Below are 20,431 nucleotides of genomic sequence, written 5' to 3' on the forward strand. Positions count from 1 at the left end.
ATGTGTATGTTCTTGGCCTTCTTTGTGGATTCCAAGGGAGTAAGAGAAGAAAATGCAGAATAAAGAATCTAGTCAACCCTTTCAAGAAGCCAAATGCACTAAGCTCTGTGAGTCAAGTAAAGCAGGACAGTAACGCTTCCTTCCTTCCTTTCTGCATACTGGGAGAGGATAACTTTTCAAAGGTTATACAGCATTTTAAAAAGCACATGGACAGGATATGAAATTATAAGTACTGGTATTGTTACGGTTTCTTTAGACTACAAAAATATTTCTAAAATGCAATTTTTTTGCCGAGTTTCTAGAATATACTTGGTAAGGTGTCAAACAAAATTTGACTACTTAATACATAAAAGTTTTAAAAAGTCTTTATTTTAATAGCAGCTCACTGCACATATCAAGGATTAGCTACCATATATTCCACAAAACTGCATTATCAGCTCAAACTGTAAAATTAATCTATAATTTCATTAATATATTTATTAAGCAAAGTGTTCAGTAAATTATTACAAATATCAGAATAGGAACAGAATATGACCTTAATTTAAGAAGACATTTTTATATAATGTACATTTCCAGACTTTTGACAAGTTAGCATGACACACAAAAGAGAGAAGGAAATAGCTTGGCACTCATGCCAACTTATCTTTGTTATTTTTACAAGATCTAACTTTGAAAACATCAGCTGTGCCAGATCTTTCCTTTTCCATAACCTGTGCATCTGTCCACTCCAACCGAATTACAGGCCACCAAGTTGTCTCATGTACCACATCAAACAGGTCAGCTTCACAGTTCAAATCATGATTTAAAATACCAACTATATATTCTGAGAACACACACGGAAGTTTCAACGTACTTGTCAAAGTAATTTTAAAATTATCAAGACATTTATAAATAAACTGAAGGCAAGGTATTTAATACACTTTTTTTCTACAGTGATGGTTTTGAAAGCCATAATTTTGTTTAGCTAGTAAATCTGCTCTGAACTGCACAATTCATGCTAGATTCAGTGAAACCTGTGTTGTTTTTTATTTTTTTTAACAACAGTTCCCCTTAAGAAGTTTCATACTTTTAATAATAAATGCCACATTGTACCCAAAGGGTATCTATGGTACAAGCATTCCTCCATCATTATGAAAAAAAGTACATCAAAAGATTAAATGACAAGTGACACACATAAAATTAGCATGAAATGTATGAAAATATACATTCTAAGATTTTTTAATTTTTTTTTAAGAAACAGCAAGATAGTCAGTCAGGAGATAGATGTCAACAAAACCACATGGTTCCACAAAGGCTAAAGCTGGCTCGCAGTATAAATCAAGTCAGTCAGAAAAGACTGAAAAATGTGTTTTAAAATTCCAGTGGTCTGTTTTCTAGCCTCTGCTTTTCTTTAAAATAACCTGCAAAGAAAAAAAAAATTATATTTATCAATACAAGTCAGGCAGCAGACATAGATTCAAAACACTAGGCTACTGAGACCGAAGGTTCTCCAAGAGCTGCGTTGCAAAGAGTAATACTCAAGGGAAAATATTAGAAATAAAGCAAAAGTATACAGAAAGATTTCAAATTTGAGGGTTTTTTTAAGCAAGAACATTCATAAGCAAGAATTTTGTAAAATAAAAGGCTTATTTTGAAAATTAATGCTGAGAAATGGCAATAGTATTCTCAAGCCATCAATAGATTCCTTGAAGTTCTTACCCTGTTAGGCCTAGACAAAAAGAAAAAATAAGGTTTGCAATAATACAGCTCTTATGCTCAATTTTTGTTTGCAATGTCTTACTTCTGTCTGTATCAAGAGCACACAGACCTTTGGAAGGACATTTTTCGGTTTGGAGTTTAAATTGAAAAATGAACTTCAAAGCCCAAGTGGGACTATTTAAGTGTTAAAATTATTTAAATACAGGCAGTTTTTCCTTTCTTCCCACCTTAAAAAAATAAATGGAGCACAAAAATGTTCAAAAAGTGTCAAGATTGCAGTTAAAAAGAAACCATACACGTCTAAGACTCCAACTGCAACATTCACTTGGCTACCCTACATATCCTGTAAATGTTTCTGTCACTATAGTAATAGAAAAGTATAAAACTAAACCTTTCAGCAAAAGGGAAAAAATAGTGAAGATAAACAGAAGCCACAGGACCAAAATATCAGGTAACATCAAGTTTTGTCCTCCCAATTTGCTCAGCAGGAGGAGGAGGTTAAAGAGATAAAATAGAGACTGAATTCCTTCATTGCAAGGTAAAGCTGACATATTCTAGGGAGTGAAATGAGCTACAGAATAAAAAAAGGATTTCAGTCATATTTTGACACTAATTCTTTCTAGGGAGACAATGCTGCATAACACCTTCTTTTGCACGTGTACAAAATTCATCATTCTCTGCAATGCAGCGAGTTCCTATTCATACAGCATTTTTTGTTATGCTGAACTACCCATATAACAATCCACAGTGTCATTTTCCCTTAGTTCTTTCCTTGCCAAATACATCAAACAAACTATCTGTTTGTTCCAGAAGCAACCACACAATGCTGCCAGAATCCGCTATGAACTTATTTCAGACTAAGCACGTAAGAACTGAAGATGTAAGAAAGGTATTTGAATCTCTCTGAACTATTTCTCACCTGTTCCATAAAGCTTCACTTATATCACTGAAGTTAAAACAGCAAGCTACCTTGATGTAGTATCAGCTGAAATAAGGATCCTCCAAATTTGGACTGCCTTTCTGGCCATGACAGCTTGCTGGGAGACCATTTTGTAGACTTACCCATATATTAAAATTTAAACAGGGAACAATCAAAAAAAATTGGGTTATATTTAATAGGGCAAGGAGAGTTAATTTGTTATCTTGGTGACAGTAAATTATGCCAATGATGGACAAAGAATATTAAGTATCCATAATTTTAGTGTGTCTATAGTATTAAGTGTCTATAGTATTAAGTGTCTATAATTTTTGGATTAAAATCAAAAATCAACTTTAACACAGAAAACTTTTGTATACACTGTCATAATACATTATACAAAAATGAAAAATATTAGTGTGTTAATACCTTTGCTGCAGATATGGTGTGCTCAGGTTTTATTACTTTACTTTTGTTCTCAAAAGCATTTGTCCTGGCTTCTTCTGCTAGCCGATGGAGAAACAATAAGAAATTCAAATGAACCTTTAAAATAGAGAAGAAAAAATAAATTATTCAAGCTGTTTAAATACAGTTTGCTTTTTTAAAGATTCATTGTTTACAACAGAAAATTTGCATATTATCCTGCTTCCAAATTCCTGAAAGGTGTTCTCAGAAAAAAAAAATTATTACTCAGTTCAAGCCTCAGTAAATTTCCAAGACATTCCCTTCATGCAAGATTTTTGTAAACAGAGTTTAAATTTAGTATACTTAAATCATAAAAGTGCTTCGGAAATGATCACGCAAACCACAATTGATCTAAGAGGAATCAATCTGATTTTTATTAGCAGTTTTTAATAATGAAATGTAAACACAAATTTCAGAGAATAAGGAGACTTTTTGCTCATAGTAAATATCATTAGCTTTCAGTGACTACAATGGCCAGACTTTTATGAACAGCAAATTCATTCCTGCCTTATCACCAAATGGACTACAGACAAGTTCAAGGACTTCTGCCCCTTTCCAGCGTAAAGCGACATTGACATTAATTTCTCCAGAACTTGGAATTCTCCAGTGTCAGGAGGTTGCATCCATTTTTTCCCAACTCATCACTTAGCTTTTTTACATTAAAATAACTGGTTGGGCAGTATTCCTTTCCGTATGGAATGCTGTTCTGCTAATACAGAAGCAGGGAAAAATTGCAGCAGGCAAGGAAGGAACTGCTCTAGCCTGGACTTAAACTGCCAGCCAGAAGCACGTTTGTGTAGTAATTAATCAGGGACCTGTAAGACAAACCCCTAGCATTACACAGGCATTATGTGAACTAATTAAATAATCCAACCTGAAAAATGGATAATTGCACCTTTTGTAAATTAAACTTTCAAACAACATTACCTCTGCTACATAAAGTGTACAAATAGACGTTTTGAATCAAGAGCTTGGAAAAATATTACTGAAATAGATGAACATTTTATTTGTATGAATAAGGTGATGCATTTATTCTTCCATACCTTATCTGTAAAGCCTGGAAAAATGTAAAATGGAAAGTTACAAATTAAGCGTTTAAAAGAAACATTTTGGCAGTTGGTTTGGAACACAATGAATCTGTTACATGTTCCTGTCACTAGAACTCTGTTCATATGACAAGCAGTTTAGGTATTTTTTTTAAATATCCTGAACTAAACGAAGCAATAGATAAATTTACATAATATTTGACATCATTTGGAAGCATCTACTACACAAAAAGCAGATGTGCTTGCAGATTTATTTCACAAAATATAAAAGCCGCTTTAGAATCAGTCTTTAATTATTCATGCAAAAATTATCTCCAGCAGAATCAAGCAGTGGCACGAAAATAATGTTCAACATTAGAATTCTCATTATTAAACTTATCAACATGGAGATTAGATTTCTGGAAACAACATGAAGGAGAAGTGAGAGATGGAACAAAAGCTTCCATGCTTGAGATATCTAAAGGCAAAAGTGTTAACTTTAAAATTGCCTTTTAAAGCTGAATCTTCTCTCAGAATCACTGTACCTTTATTTTCCTATTTTCAAAGTGAATTGCTGCGTGTGGAGAAGCTTCCCCTGTACTCCAAGAGATTTAAGTAGTCACATAACTAAAATCAGAACATTCCACAACAGAATTAACACAGGTTAATAAATATTCCAGGTTATTCAAGGCAATTGAGAAAGGCTAGTGAAAGGCAGAATGACTGAATACCATGACTAGGACAGTTACTGGCAACTAACTAAGCAATATCGTATTTGTTTAAGGACATTGCTTTACTGCATATTAAATTTTTGTCCTTCTGCAAAAAATTTAAAAACTGTTTTAAACTAACTAGTCATGAAAATCACCTTACAAAACTGAATGTTTATTTTCCAGAAAAGAAAGGATGCAAAATTTAAGAACGTATGTAAAAAATTCACAGCACTGTTTACACAGCACTTCCACACACCTGTTGAACAGAACTGAGGAATAGCAGGGACAACCACTGTAATTTTGTTTTACTGCTGTAACTTCAAAACAATTCTTAAGACTGATATTTTGCCTTCAATGTGCACTTATTAATTATTCTATAGTGATAACAAACTAAAAAGAGACCATTCAGTGCAATACTTTAAGCTTTTCCTGCAATGGAAACACACATTACCTGTTCTAGCATAAAAGAAGCAGCTGAGATCCTGCTTTTCTTCTACAATTGCAAGCTAGAACAATGCTTGCATATTTTCTTCTCTGACCATAGGGGAAATATCTGAACTTCAGTACTAAAATCATTACCTCTTATTTTCAAAAAGAGCCTTGAAAATACCTAAAACACTATTTGCATCTCTTCACCCGAAGATATTATGATATTCCTTAAAAAAAAAACAACAAAAAACCAAAACAAAACCAAAAACAAACATCTTCCTGAGAAAGGCTAATGAAATTTGATAGCTACATTGTGCAAAGAGATAGATGTTAACACTTAGGAAACAGGTTCTGACAAAGCTTCCGATTTCGAAAAGAGATTTGATCAAAAGTGAAGGAGAAACTTCATCCAAGTATTTCACAAAATTATCTGAATTCTTATGCCTTTCAAACTTGTTACGATCATGAAAGAAGACATTGGTTTATCGAATTAATAATCACTGAAAGTTGGGGAAAAAAGAAAGCAATCTTATTTCCTCCTAAGGCAGACAGACCACTTTACTGAAATGGGCACATACTGCAATAGATTCGGACATAAAGCATGGATCATTCTGGAAGATAGCCCAGAAACTGAACTAGCACGGTTCTCATACTTCCCTTGAGAAGAAATAAGCTCTCTGCTCAAAATGTATATGGCTCCATTTTGTTAAGACAGCTACTATACAAATTTCTCATGTATGCAATCTAATCACAGGGTTTGCAGAGAATAACACAGGCACCAGAAAACACACTCTCCAAATTTGTTACTTGTCTTACTATGTAATAAACTCACCAATCCTTTTTTTTTTTCCCTGTGTCGTTCTCCTAAAAGAGGCATGTTTCAGCTGTGTTGATTATTTAGCCATGGAAATAAAGCTCTAAAGAGCTGTTAGACACAAGCCTAGTTGTAGAACATCATGGACAACCACCACACCTGGACATTCTTGTTTAAAGGTAAAATAAAAAGCCAAGCCTTGTAACATAAAAGGCTGTGTAATGTGACATCACCAGAAGAGATAATCTAAGTTTACATCACATTATTAAAATTTATTCTCATCTTATCCTTTGTGTTGCAATGAACATTTGCATAGCCATATTTTCAGCTGGATCTGACTGCTGCTGTTTATAAATTTCAGTGACTTCAATTCACTGTCTTTGCAGCTCAGAGAACTTTAGTGCCAGGACGAGGAAGAGACGGGAACCAAAGGTCAAGATTTGGAGGGATGCCCCACTTACCCCTTTTCAGACAGCCACACTAATTTGAAGCCAAATTTTCATTACCCTAGAAACACAGACCAACTCTTACCAAGGATTAAAAAAAAAAGTGTGAATGTGTGCATTTGATTAGTTGACTACTGCATTCCACTGAGTAAGCTTTGAGTAGGTCTGAGCATGAGTAGCAAGGGGTCAGGTCCTTAGTCCATAAAAAAATCCAAAGGCAGCAAAAACATCAGGAAGAGATCATATTTTTATTAGCTCCACTCCATTAGAAAAATATTTAATGTTTGCATTCAAATCTAAATACTCTCAAGTAATTGCCATTTTCATTAATTTGAATCTCATATTACTTATTTTAATTTTATATGTTTACATTTAACTTCATATATCCAGACACCAACCTTCAAGATGCTGCAAGACACAACTTTTATACACACATGAAATGTGGACTTACAATTCAAGTCAGGGACCATACTAGTGTTAATGCTTTAATGCACTGAGAGCCACATGCATTTGTAAACAAGGGGATATCACAGTCCAGCAAGTTAAGTAGACTAAGTTCTTTCAAAGAGTATCTTTTCTATGCATTTTTTTTAATACAGCAACCAGCACAAGCTCTCTTGTATCACAGTCCAGCAAGTTAAGTAGACTAAGTTCTTTCAAAGAGTATCTTTTCTACGCATTTTTTTTTCAATACAGCAACCAGCACAAGCTCTCTTGAGGTCAGGTTTCCTTCCTGTAGTCAAATAATTTCTTGGTGAGACAAACCCTACCTGTGCTGCAAACCCCTTAGAGCAGGTTGGAAGCAATTCAGCTTTATTGGCCCTGCTTTTGCAAACTGGGCTCTTTCATTGGCAGGCGCTTTTAAACCATGATCCAGGACCCCAACACCTTACTGGATTACTAACGAGACTTGTCATCTCACAGTTTAGGGCAGGGTCTACTTAGATGGCCTCCTAAAATCATATGAGCACTCAAGATGCCATAGCAGCTTAGCAACTCATCGATCACAACCTGTAGCCCCGAACTGATCTACACAAAAACCTGCATCTAGCAGCCAGATAATCCAAATCCTTACTGGATTACTAACGAGACTTGTCATCTCACAGTTTAGGGCAGGGTCTACTTAGATGGCCTCCTAAAATCATATGAGCACTCAAGATGCCATAGCAGCTTAGCAACTCATCGATCACAACTCACCCACCTCCACCCCCGAACTGATCTACATAAAAACCTGCTTCTAGCAGTCAGATAATCCAAACTGCTATTTCTCGGTGCGTCTACACCAAACTCTATGAACATCAGCGTGTACATGGAGTGTCACAAAAGCCGTGCATCAGCCCGTCCCTTGAATCGCCAAGATCGCTACAAAGAGCTACAACACAGCAGCCACCAGCAAAGCGGAGAGCGGCAGTCTTTGCCCATCCGTATTTTCTCCCATGCCTATCGTCTGTGCCTCCAAGCTTTGCCTCTCCCCTGCCCGTGGGTCCCTGCGGAAGCACCATTAATAGCAAGGGGACATCCTGTCACACACGAAGTGCTCCAGGCAGGAACATTTAGGGAGGAAGCGTCCCCCGGGCCACCAGCGCAGCTCCCCGGGCTGGCCGGGGCAGCCGCAGCCTCGCTCTCCCCCGCCCTCTCCTTCCTCACCAGCAGGTCGGCGTTTGTCGCCAGGCGTAACTGCGGCTTGTGCTTCTTTAAAATCTTCCGCAAAGTGCTGCGGGACGCCGTGCTCGCCGTGCCCTTCATCATCATCCTCCTCCTCCTCCTCCCGCTTTGCTTCCTTTCCTTCCTCCTCCTCCCTCCGCCGTTCGAATCCGCCGCCCTCGCGCAGCCGCGCGCGCCCTCCGTGACGCAACTTCCCAACGGCCGCGCGCGGCACCGCCCCCGCGCCCCGCCCCGCCCCGCCCCGCCCGGGCCGGCCCTGGCGCCGCTGCCGCTCCCGGCGCTTCCCGAGCAGCCCGGAGAGAGCTGCGGGGAGAGCGTCCCACCGGCTCTCCCGAGCCCAGCTCCGCCGCCCAGGTGGCGCACGAGCGGGAAGAGGCGCTCCCCGAGCAGGTGCTCGCGGGACGGGCGGGTCCCGGTGCACCCCGCCACGGCCATTCCCTTCGCGAGTCCCTCCAGGTCCGCTTCCCTTGCGAGCGGACCGAGAGCTGGCTTTAGGCCTGGCTGTAGCGGGTTACCCGCGCTGCCATCCAGGCCTTTTTGGTGGCGAGGACGGGAAGCGGAGCGGGCAGTTCCCCGGCTGCCGTTGCCGAGCCCTCGAGCGGCCGCTGGCCCATGAGGGAATTTCCCGAGGCGCAGGGAACGCGGCCCGGGCCGGAGGCACGGCACGGCGCTGCCTCGGCAAGCCTCGGGCGCTGGGTTTGCAGCTAGCAGTGGTCGCCCAGGTGTGCTGCTGTTTCCTTGCCGCAGAAGCCTCAGGAGTTGTTGAGCACGCTTTTACCCCACTCAGACTGTGTGAGCCTGCTGGGAGATGGGGCCGGACTGCAGGACCGGGACTCTAATTAGCCCCATTATCTTACACGGAAACGAGCCCACAGTGGTAGCTGTGTTCTGCAGTTAAATCTGGACAAAATCCTGCTTTAGTACACGTATGGCGTTGACTTACTTGTACACAGAAACACAGCGGTTCTGAAATCGGCCACCACTTTCACATGTCATCCTTCTTTCAGCATCTGTCCCTGCACTCCTGCTGTAGCTGATGGATGCTGCTGACTGAAATACGGGTTTCCCCACAGAGGGGCCCCTGTAACTTGGCATTCTCAGTGTCTTTGGACGGTGTGTACTTAGTTGGAGAAGGGGTCAGGATTTCATACTGAGGTATGGGGTTTTTCAGCATATTTATTAGGGTTTTTTGTTTTCTTTGGCCTATGGGATGCTTGCAAATTTAAATGTTGATAAGATAAATATATCGTCTTAATGTGTTCAAAATACCAGCACCCAGATATGAATCAGTTTTGTTGAAGTATGCTCTTAAGTCTGTATGATTTAGTATTTTAGTTAATTTTACAATATGCACAAAATGTAGTCCAGATAGAAGTATGATATCTGACAGCAGGAGAGAATGTAAGATTTGCCAGTTCTTCATACTTTGTCAGATATTCAAAAACGATGCTTTTTTCTTTCAGTTCTGACTGTCACTTGCCATTAATCGTCAACAGCAATGTTGATATTAAAGTCAGGGACTTAACATTTTTTTCTGTGAAAGAATAAGCGCACTACCACGCAGAACTTTTTTGTACAGCACAGTTTAATAATAGTCACAGTTAATGTCTCAGCAGCACTGCTACAAGTAAACATTTGGGGTTTTTTCGGTTAACTGAATGGCTCTGACTCAGGAGCTAGATAGGGTCATATACTGTAATGCTCATAATATACACACAGAAACTTGCACCGGGATCAACAGTAACTCAGCATGTCAACAGATGCAAATCTACAGCTGGGATAGATCAGCAGTTCCACTGGACCTTACGTGGGCTGAGAACTGGGCCTTAGTATCTCGCACTGTTGGTGGGAAACTGGTATGGGCTAGCATTTTACAAACCGTAGGAATTGCAAAGGTGCCTCTACTGTAGGTCTAAAACGATTAAAATACACCACACAAATTTGAAACTGTGCAGTGACCTGCATAAAACAGCAGACACTGAGACTCAACACCAGCAACTGTATCTTTTAGTCATGTGCTTGCTATGTAGGCAATGACTGAATAATGAAATCTACTATTAAGTGTAATGCTGTTAGAGTTTTGTTGGTTCTGATGGTTTTATATTTCTAGTGGACTAGGGCTTTTTTGGTGTTGATTTTAGCTACAGAAAATAGTAATTTAAAGTGCTGGCTCAAATATACATATTTACCAGATTTCCTTACTTCTTAGGTTTTGAAAAAATTACAATAGTTACTTCAAGCAATTGATAACAGAAGTCAAATGTACATGTAATAAATTAAATTGATGTAAATTATAGGTTATGATTTACTGAACAAACATGAAATTCAGTATTTCAGATTTCTCCTTGAATTTACATTTTAGGCTGTTTATCAATAACTATTTATGTAAATATTATTTTAGTAGCTTAATTTTAATACATAAATATTGTAGAAAAAGAAAAAATTGTAGTTCTGTACATTATGCATTGCAATGGACAAAAATAGTTTTATAAATTAACTAAATAAATTCTTTTAAAAAACACAACTGTTTCAATTATTTGGTCTTATTAACACAGGGATTAATGATTAGATTACAGTGAATCAGAAGACTGCAGTCTCATTATATTTCTGATTTTGAACATGACTGTTTTGTCTTTCTGATAGAATCCATAATGTTCAGTTAGAATCTTATGAAGTATTTAAATAAGTAAAAGAATAATGAAAAATGTATTTTAAATTAATTATTTGAAAATATTACTGAAATCGCAATTTTTTCATGCTCATGCAGCTTTGTAAAAAAGGCAATTCCATGCCTTATAGGCAGATTTTCATATTTTACCTGTTCAAAAGCTGCAGGAGTTTTGAACCCATTTTCTACAAGCGGTTGCCTTGTTTTCAAATAATGTTTCAAGAATGTCATATATTTCCACTTTTTAGCAATTGCAGTTTTTAAACACACATTAGTTCATTTTGTGAACTTCAGCTGCAGCACAACATCTTCCCAGTTTTCCAGCAATGCTGAGCTGTGTTTTAGAACTAAAGGGATCATCTGGGACCGATGATTAGAGCAAGGACATTTCAGCAATTGAAATAGTACCATCAGGTTCTGACTTCTTCAGGAAAAAAACAGTCATTTCGTGTTCCTGTTTATTTGCTTTATTTTTTTTAACACAGGCAATTTCAGTGACATTATTTTGTCACTTTTGTTTCCAGATCGTGTGGGTTTCTTGCAAACACTTCCATACATTTCAGTGGCTAAAAAAGAGGCCAAGTTTGGGGCCATCACTGCTGAACTGCAAACCAGTAAACATTTAGCTCTCTGTTTCGGTAAGGAAAAAGGTGAACTTAAAGACTAATTTTATCCACTGCTCTGGTGCACTGTAAGTTGAAATAAGGGTAATATTTGGAAATGAAATTAAAAAACCATGTTTCCTTTCTGTCCTGAAACTTTTGTAAGCATATCCTAACTTGTTAAATTTGTTCCCCCAGTCTGTACTTCATAACTGTTAGTTTAACTGTTTTGTTTCTGGATTTTGACATTCTCTTCAGTCAAATTTTTCATCAGCTCTTCATCAAATCATAATTTTAAAGTCAATCTTCTCTCCAAAAATGCTGAAGAATTCCATTTAAAGTATGTTATATGTTGAAATTAATAATCACATTTTATAAATTCTTGCTAAGCCAGAGGTCTGTCGGTATTTTCTCTAGTCAGGTAGAGACTGTTAAATACTTTCTGGTGGTAATCCAGTTTCAGTGGTTGATTAAAGACTTTGAAACATATCCTGGATATGGATGTCAAAGCCTAAAATCTTTTGATGTTTTGTTCGGTGATGAAAAGATATCTCTAAAACAGAACATAACAATTCAGCAAATGTAAACTCTTCTATAGTGTAGTTGATAGGCTTGATCATAGTGATTGGGGTATACAGACTGACTCTCCTGTTACGTTTGTATATTCTTTCTGTTGGATAATTCAGGTGTGGTTGCATACTTTTGTAGAGAAACAGGAAAAGAGATAATACAAAGGAGCAAATTGTGCGTTTTCTTCTCCTCTGTGGAACTTAAGAAATCCTCTTGCTTGAAAAAGAAGGGGGAAATGGCAATTTTAACAAGAAACTTTTGCCTTGTGGCTGTCACTATTAACGTAATGACAATAATTTAATTGCAGTAATAAATACTAGTCAAAACTCTGTTTGGAATTCACCTTTTATTTTCATGAAGAAAGGACAGAATTCTCTCAAATCAATTATTTTCATTACTTTCAATTTTCTAAAATTTAGTTCTATTTCTGTCTGTGTTTCAGACCTAGAACACTAAAAAACAGGAATGGCAAAACATTGTAAATTATACTTGAAACTATGACTAGTTGCTGATTTTAAGGTTTGCAATTTAAGCTTCAGTTTCATTTTTCAGGACGTTCTGTGTATCAGCCCTCTGTATATCAGGCTCTAAGAACCTGTCTGAAGTCAGTGACTTCCACAGGCCAGACACCATCTGTCTGTTGTGACTGCTTTGATTGCATTCATAAAATGGATGTCATTCATGCTGAAGCGTATAAATCACAGCTCAGCAGTCACTCTTACCTTCAGAGATACTCCTCGTGCATTTCACATGCCATCAGCTAAAAGTGTATCTGTTTCACTGCTTTTGAAGTGATTTCATGCAGGATCACATTGATATAACTGTCCATTACTTTATTAAATTACGTAAGAGGAAAATGTTTATTTTAGGTGTTTTCAATGAAAACCATAAAGGTTAATAAATTACACCCAAAAAAATTTACTTCAAATACCGACTTCATCTGTGTTCATAGAACTTTTTTCATTACTTTTTTGGATTTGTACTTTATTTGTGTTTTGCTCCCGGATCTAATACACCCACTTAGTGCCCGTCCTTTTTCCTCCCCGAAATTCCAGAAGGAACAGAGTGTTATTATTCTCTTCAGATGTCATGCTTGCAACAACTACATAAAAACCAGAACAATCTTCCAGCACCTGTGCTCTGATCAGGTAATCCAGACCTGCCAAAAAGACGCCCTTCTATTAGAAACTTTAGTAAACCTAGACAGAATTCTGAAAAATGCCTGTTCTCTGTCTTAAAAATATATATCTTATGCAAATGGGTTACAAACTGAAGAAAGGAGAGCACAAAATTTAATGATATTCCCCGGGATTTTACTTTACTAAAAACTGGCCTAATTAGCATAATATGTGATAGCAATAGCTGCCAGTAAGGATCTCAAAGATTAATAGATGTATACTTATTACCCAACTGCCAACCTTCTAATTATATTTATCAGGGACAGTGGATAAGAGGAGTTGACCACAAGAAGGCTTGAGACTGATAGTTGTTTTTTCTTTGCTTTGTTTTTCACATGAAGGGTAGCAACATCTTTTGGCCTTCATCTCCCACAGGGACCATGTTTTTTCCCTGTTGACTTCTTCAGTCAGAAAGAAAGCCCTAGAAGTGTGATATGTAACAGCGTTTTCCTGCCTCTTCATTAATTTCCCATGGGCTCTGTCAGCTCTGAAACACAAAATGATGTGCTATGGAATGGTCTGCCTAGCTAAACAGCTTTCTACCAGTTTCCTGGCCACGGCTGCAGAGGAAAATGGGTGATTACAATTTGAGACATCCACACCAGAAGCAAAAACTTAAACTCTTGCTGATGATTGTCAGTAATCCTCAGCTCTCCTAAAGCAGAGGTGGAAGTGGTCATTAGGTCAATGTGAATGAAAAATACCCACTTCTTGCCTGGTACTGCCTACATACCCCATGAATATACTAAAAGCAGGGATATATATGCATATTTGTTTACATTAAAGCCTGGTTAGAAAACTGATCACATCTATATCTCAGGTCAAAAAACAAATACAGTTAATTATATGTTTTAATTAATAAATGGTAGGTGATAGCCAATGGGATGCCGGCCACCTGGTTTGCACCAATAACCCTGATGACAGACTTCAGGAAATTAATTCAAAGAGAAACAACAAAGTAACAGGTTATGTTTCAGATGAGGTGAACTGATTGCTGGTCACTTAAATCACACTTTTTGTGACAGAACCAAGCCATAATTTTATTGTTATATGTGAACATGATAGAAAACAAAGAGTGGCCACTGAAGTGAAGCAAGAATTTAAAGATTACCTGCAGAGTGCACGGACTACACATATACTACAACAGGAATTGCCATTAGCCCACAAAATTGGCATGTATTGTGCTCTCAAGAAGACGAAGATAGGAGAATAAAAATAAGTAATTTGTATTTATTTCTTTTACCATTGTGATTAATAAGGGAGTTAAAAAGGGAACATGTCAGATAAAACACAAGTAATTCAAATAGACTGCAATCAAAATGTGGTTTTTTCATGAACATTTTTAGAAGTTATTTATTAACTGCCAAAAGGAATATACAGTCACCTGAGAATGAAGTAATATAATATATGCCAGTTTGCTGCAAATGGTTCCTCAGTGATCTGCTTTCTTTAGCAAGCAGACATGAAATCATTTGTCTTCAAAATTATGTTAAAAAATTAATGATCTAATACAAACTATCAAGAGTGGAATGCAAAGTTCAGCTACCTATTTTTTTCTATGAAAAGAAAAGTGATTGAAAACATTAGACTTGTATTAGTAAAAACTAGGCAGTCTAGAGAGCTACAGCATTACTCTTTAGTTTCCATCATTACAGAAATGCTCAAATTTCTTTTGAATACACAGAAATCTTTGACTCTGTCATGCTTTCTGCAAATTCACAAACAACTTTTTTTAAACAGCAATTATTAGCAAAATATAAACCCCTGTGAAATTCTTCCAGATTGCATTGACAATCAGTATTTTTCTGAAGGTACCAAAAGGAAAGTTTAAAAATGCTGCTGCTGTAGCATAAAGGAACAGTACTTCTTCAGAAAATATGGTGAAGTACATATTTCTAAATGTACTAAATCCTTTTCCTTCAGCTAGTTAATTGCTAATTTTATTCTTGGAAATGTAGTTTCAGGTCTACGTTTTTTGGGGGTTTGTTTGTTTGTTTTTTAATATCTTGATATATAGAGTTTAGAAAGAAGCTTCAAAGATTAATTATGCATTGAGCTGAAAATTCTTTCAGTAGCTTGGAATCATTCTGCCTTCTGGGGACAGTAACATTTGCAGTTTCATTTGCAATTAAATGGAAGTGGTAGTTTAGAGAGTGAAAGATAGTGTATATGCTTCTTTGAATGTAAAACAATGCCTTAAGTATTACTTAAATAAATGTAACTTTGACCACAGTTTTGTAAATAAACAACTGCTGTTACAATCTTTTTCTTTCTATACAGAACAATACACTTTTTTCAAACACTGCTTGACACAAAAAAACAGCAAGGGTGTAACGCCTCAGGTTAATAAAACTAAAAGATAGCAGCTGTAGCTTTGCACAGAGGCAAGATGCTGCTCTTTGCTGTAAGAGACTGCATCAGAGCTTTAGCCCACTACACCCAAGAATAACCATAGTGACTGTGGGGATGGGAAGCCATATCAAGTTTTCTTCCCCTGCCCTACATGACTGTGTACGTCTGTTGTTAAGAAGTACATAAAACAGTATCTGGAAACACCACAGACAGTAGAACTGTTTAGTAAACAAAGGTGCAATGCTGATTTTCTAGCCACATTGAGGCTCCCTACCTGAGCTTACGTAGGGCAACTTAACTTCCCCTAAGCTAAGAAAAATATCTATTTTAAGCTGGAAGCCACACCTCTTGTATCAGCACAAATACAATTTCAACAAAACTAATACCATAAAAACACAGAGTGAATCATAAGACAAATGAAAAATTTTTTTGGATGGAACATTCTGTAATGTGAGCTGACACTTGGAAAACAGAAGTCAGCTCCAGGGTCTTTCATCTTTACCCTGAGTATTTTATGTTTTGTATTTAGGTTGCCTTACCTGAATAGTGGCAGAGTTTTGTTTTTCAGTGCACAGTGGTGTTCATCATAGTAAGTAAGGTTGCTGCGATATTTTTTAACTACCTCCACCTGGATAGGAGCTGTGGCTCCTTAACCAGTGATGCACCAATAGTACCAGTTGTACAATGGAATGTTTCCCTTGGAGCAGGTCAGTAGCCTCACCCTGCTGCTCATTGCCACCCTGACTGATGGTGCTTTGCCCCTGTACAAAACAACCATTGAGTGCTGCCATAAAAAAAATACAATGAAAAGCACAAAATTGCTGTTCAGAGGCATCTCTTTGCCTAAAAATTTGGCAGGTGTGTGCTTTTCCAGTTTTTTTAAGGGTAATACGTTGATAATGAATGATGCTCTTCCCTGTAGAGGGAATAAAAATATTCTTATGCTTGCATCAAGATAAAATTTTTTCCACCATGTTTTTCAAACTGGTCTAGAAGTTTTTGCTGTTTTCAAATATGTGTTTGCAGTTCTCTAGCATTCTTCCCACTTTTATCTGATGATGTAGTGATATCACTAGGCCGACTCTTGTCTGCAAAGTGTCCTGGAAGAGAGCCAAGACAGGAGAATGAGGGGGAAAAAACCCAAGCATATAAAGAATGTGGGATGGCCTAGTTTTTATGGGGGACTTTCTATTTAAATGTTACTCAGTGGAAGGTCTTTGCTCATTGGTATGCTTAACTGTTCTGCAGTGCTACAAGTAAGTGAAACAGTTATAAAGACAGCTTAATTCTCCAACAGCATGTGTAACATCTGTACAATACATGTGCAGAATGAAGTAGATGGAGGCAAATAGTCATTCTGATCCTAACCACCCCTCTTTAGGCTTTGTTTAGCATTCTTTAGTCAGGTAAAATTTTGCCAGTTTGTCTAAAATTAAATTTAAAGGGCTCTGAAGATTAAACAAAATAAAAGCGAACACTGTAGTGGGTTGGCCCTGGCTGGATGCTAGATATCCACAAAAGCCACTGTTGTCACTCTCCTGCAAAACTGGACAGGGGAGAGAAAATTTAACAAAGGGTTCACATCTTGAGATAAGGACAGAGAGAGATCACTGACTGAATACTATCATGGACAGAACAGGCTTGAATTAGAGATAGCAATTGAATTTAATACTCACAAAATCAGAGCAGGAAAATGAGCAGAAAAATAAAGCTACAAACACCTTTCCCCCATCCTCCCTCCTTCCCAAGCTCTACCTTCTCACCCAGCAGCACAAGGAGACAGGGAGGGGAGGTTATGGTCGGTTCATCACACATTCTTTCTGCCACTGCTCAGGGAGAGGAGTCCTTACCTCCCTGGAGAGAGGAGACCTCCAGCGTGGGGTCCCTGTGCCACAGGAGACAGTTCTCCACAACCTTCTCCAGCGTGAGTCCATCCAGTGGGCAACAGCTCTCCAGGAACTGCTGTTATGCGGGTCACTTTTCCATGATGTGCACTCCTTTATGCACAGGCTGCTCCAATGTGGATTTCCCACAGGGTCACAAGTCCAGCCAGGAAACCTGGTCACAAGTCCAGCATGGACTACTTTTTCCACAGGTCCCTGCCAGGACCCTGCTCCAGGATGAGCCATCCACAGGTTCAAAGCCTCTTCTCAGGCACCCACCTGCTCCAATGTGGCCTCCTCCAGGGACTGCAGGTGGATTTCTGCACCCCCATAGTCATCCGTGGTCTGCGGGGGCACAGCTTCAGCACCTGGAGCACCTCCCCTACTCTTTCTCCACTGATCTTGGTGTCTGCAGAGCTGTTCCTCTCGCATGTGCTCATTCAGCTCCTTCTCTGGCCTCAATTACTTCTGCACAGTAACTCTAGTTTCTTCTTAAATACGTTATCACAGAGCCATTAGTATCATTCCTGATTGGCTCAGCCTTGGCTGAGCATGGAACACTTAATCCCAGGGTCATGGGTTCATGCCTCGCATTACGTGTCAAAAGGACTGCAGGAGGTTGATGTTGGCGGTGCACCAGGTGCCCACCAAGCTACTCTATCATTCCCCTTTCCCAGATGGACAGGGGAGAGAAACTAAGTGGAAATTTTTCCTGGCAAATGTCTCCTAGGTTTAAATAAGGCAGTTTACTAAAGCAAAATTTGTGCATGCACAAAGTAAAGAGAAGAAACACCAATATTCTTATTCTCTACTTCCCATGAGCCAGCCAAGTCCAGCCACTTCCCAGGCAACAGGGCTTCAGCACCCATGGCAGTGCTCAGGAGCACAAACATTGTAAATAACAAATACCACCTCCCCCTCCTCCTTTCCCTAGCTTTTATACTTGAGCTGATGTCACATGGTATGGAATATCCCTTTGGTTAATTTGTGTCAGCTGCCCCAGTTGTGTCCCCTCCCAGGATTTTGCCCACCCACAGCCTGATGTGTTATCAACCCCTTTCTAGCTACCAATGCAAAACACAGCACTGTGAGGACTGTTATGGGAAAATGATCTCCATCTCAGCCAGACCCAATACAAACATATATTAATAAATGCATATGCTTCAAATGTTTTTTTGTAACATTATATTTTGGGCAGATTAATCCAATTTGGGTGCTTTGTGAACTCAGTACTCTCACTGATTTCAGTAATTACCAGCAGTGTACTTGCCTATTACTTTTTTTACAAAAAAGTAAACTTATTTTTACTTCCAAAATAAATTTAACAATTGCCTTCTGCAATTTAACAGTTCTTACACTTGTTGATTCTATAAATGGTTGGCCAATCTTCATTTGCCCTTAGCTACAAGCCTGAAATATGGTTCTGAAGTACCTCTGTTTGTGTAAAGATCCACAGACATCAGTACCCAGATGTACAGTTCACAGCCTTAATCCTTCTGTCTGTGATTCCCAGCAGAAAGAAGAATTTTAAATAGTTATCTTTTATAGTTTTTAAAAATCTGTTCTTTCTTTAGGAGTCAGTTACCTCTAGCAGGCCCGGCAGAACCTGATTGTTCATTGAGAATAAAACTCTTCTTTTTGACCTCTTAGGCCAGCTCTGTACTTTTGAGAATAGTGTTAGACATAGCCACGGGTCTGAGAGCAAGAGGCATGCTACCCTCAGGTACTTATGGCAAAATTCTCCCCTAAATATAAGATGATCTAGTCAATCCCCACTGCTGGGGACAATGCCATGCACCAGCCTCTGGGCTGTATCCAGGAGCTGGCTGGGAGAGTGCTTGTTGTCTCAGACCAGAACTGCTGCCTGCTAATGTCATGCTATAAAGACAGTAGTTACTACTGTTGCACTCCAGACTTTGTGCCTGGCCCCCGGTTTAGTGTTCTGTGCAGGGAGGTGGGGAGTGATGCAGCAGTGACTGTGGCACTTGTCACTGGGGCTGAACGTTAAGAGTCCTGAACAAGGAGTTGTATGCCAAAATTAGAAAAGCTCAGTGATCAGACTTAACAAGGAGTCTGGTCCATGTCAGGATTGTTTCTGGGTTTTATTTTATGCTCCAGCTAGGCACGTATGAATCTCCACTATCCCTGGAGGCTGTCCTGACCACTAGCCTTCAATATCAGCCACTTGTGCTTTTTCTTTCTAGTCCTTAATCATGCTCTGTTTGCTACAACAGTATTTCAAACTGCAAGAATGGGAAGTTGGCATCTCTGCATGTCCACAGCCTTCGGACATGTGTCTGGGAGATGGGAAATGCAGTCTTTAGCTCCAAAATTTAATGTGAAAATGCATTGAAAATCCTTTTCCTGGGACAGATATAGTCACCACAAAGGTATTGTAGAGATGAATATGAAGAAACTACCAGTTAGCAATTGATTATACAGTCTGGTCCACAGGTTCTGCTCTGTGCTTCAGCCATTTTAAATAATTATTTTTCATTCATTCCTTGTTTTGTCATGGTTTTATTTGGACTGTATCGATTGTGGAACTAGACTGTTCTCGCATTTTAAGCAGAGCTTAGAATTATGTTGTCTAAAACTCAGAGTTGCTTTATGTCAGGGAGCAAACACAGGATAAGAAACATATTAAATCTTCTATGAAACAGCTTAATTCCAAAATTTTATTTTCCCTTACTCCAGTGGGGAACAGTGCAATAGCAGAGCAACAAAATTAAACCGGCAAGTAAATTACTACAGGTCTGAGCATAAATTTGTGGGAGAATGTGTTAAACATATTTGTACAGCTGTACATACAAAAGATCTGAATTCTCCTAGCAGCAGTGTCTGGACATGAAGTTTTGATTTAGATTGTGTTCCTCTGGAGACTCTGTTCCATATGTATATAAAGCTGAATTTTGCAATTAAATGTGATTTCTGAATTTTGTGCCCATAATTGCCTACTCATAACAAAGTACAAGATGGGGTTTGGAAATTCTGTCTTAAGAAAGAT

General features: G+C 38.5%; 1 protein-coding gene across 1 annotated transcript; it reads right to left on the bottom strand.

Moving 5' to 3' along the window:
• Nucleotides 1-343: 343 nt before the first annotated feature.
• On the bottom strand, nt 344-8,293 carry CENPW (centromere protein W). The gene is made up of 3 exons (XM_039707232.1): nt 8,154-8,293; nt 3,044-3,157; nt 344-1,400 (listed from the first exon to the last, which is right to left on the bottom strand). The coding sequence occupies exons 1-3, from the start codon at nt 8,256-8,258 to the stop codon at nt 1,374-1,376; spliced, it is 246 nt and encodes an 81-aa protein (XP_039563166.1). The 5' UTR covers nt 8,259-8,293; the 3' UTR covers nt 344-1,373.
• Nucleotides 8,294-20,431: the final 12,138 nt, after the last annotated feature.

This window comes from Passer montanus, unplaced genomic scaffold (assembly GCF_014805655.1).
Source record: "Passer montanus isolate IOZ18808 unplaced genomic scaffold, ASM1480565v1 scaffold2, whole genome shotgun sequence".
NCBI lineage: Eukaryota > Metazoa > Chordata > Aves > Passeriformes > Passeridae > Passer > Passer montanus.

What these genes read in the sequence shown, in the direction of transcription:
- CENPW (XM_039707232.1), bottom strand. Translation starts at nt 8,258, where the DNA reads ATGATGATGAAGGGCACGGCGAGCACGGCGTCCCGCAGCACTTTGCGG. An exon ending in CGACAAACGCCGACCTGCTG is followed by an intron (nt 3,158 to 8,153) that starts GTGAGGAAGGAG and finishes TCTATTTTAAAG; the next exon opens with GTTCATTTGAATTTCTTATT. An exon ending in ACACCATATCTGCAGCAAAG is followed by an intron (nt 1,401 to 3,043) that starts GTATTAACACAC and finishes TTTTCTTTGCAG; the next exon opens with GTTATTTTAAAGAAAAGCAG.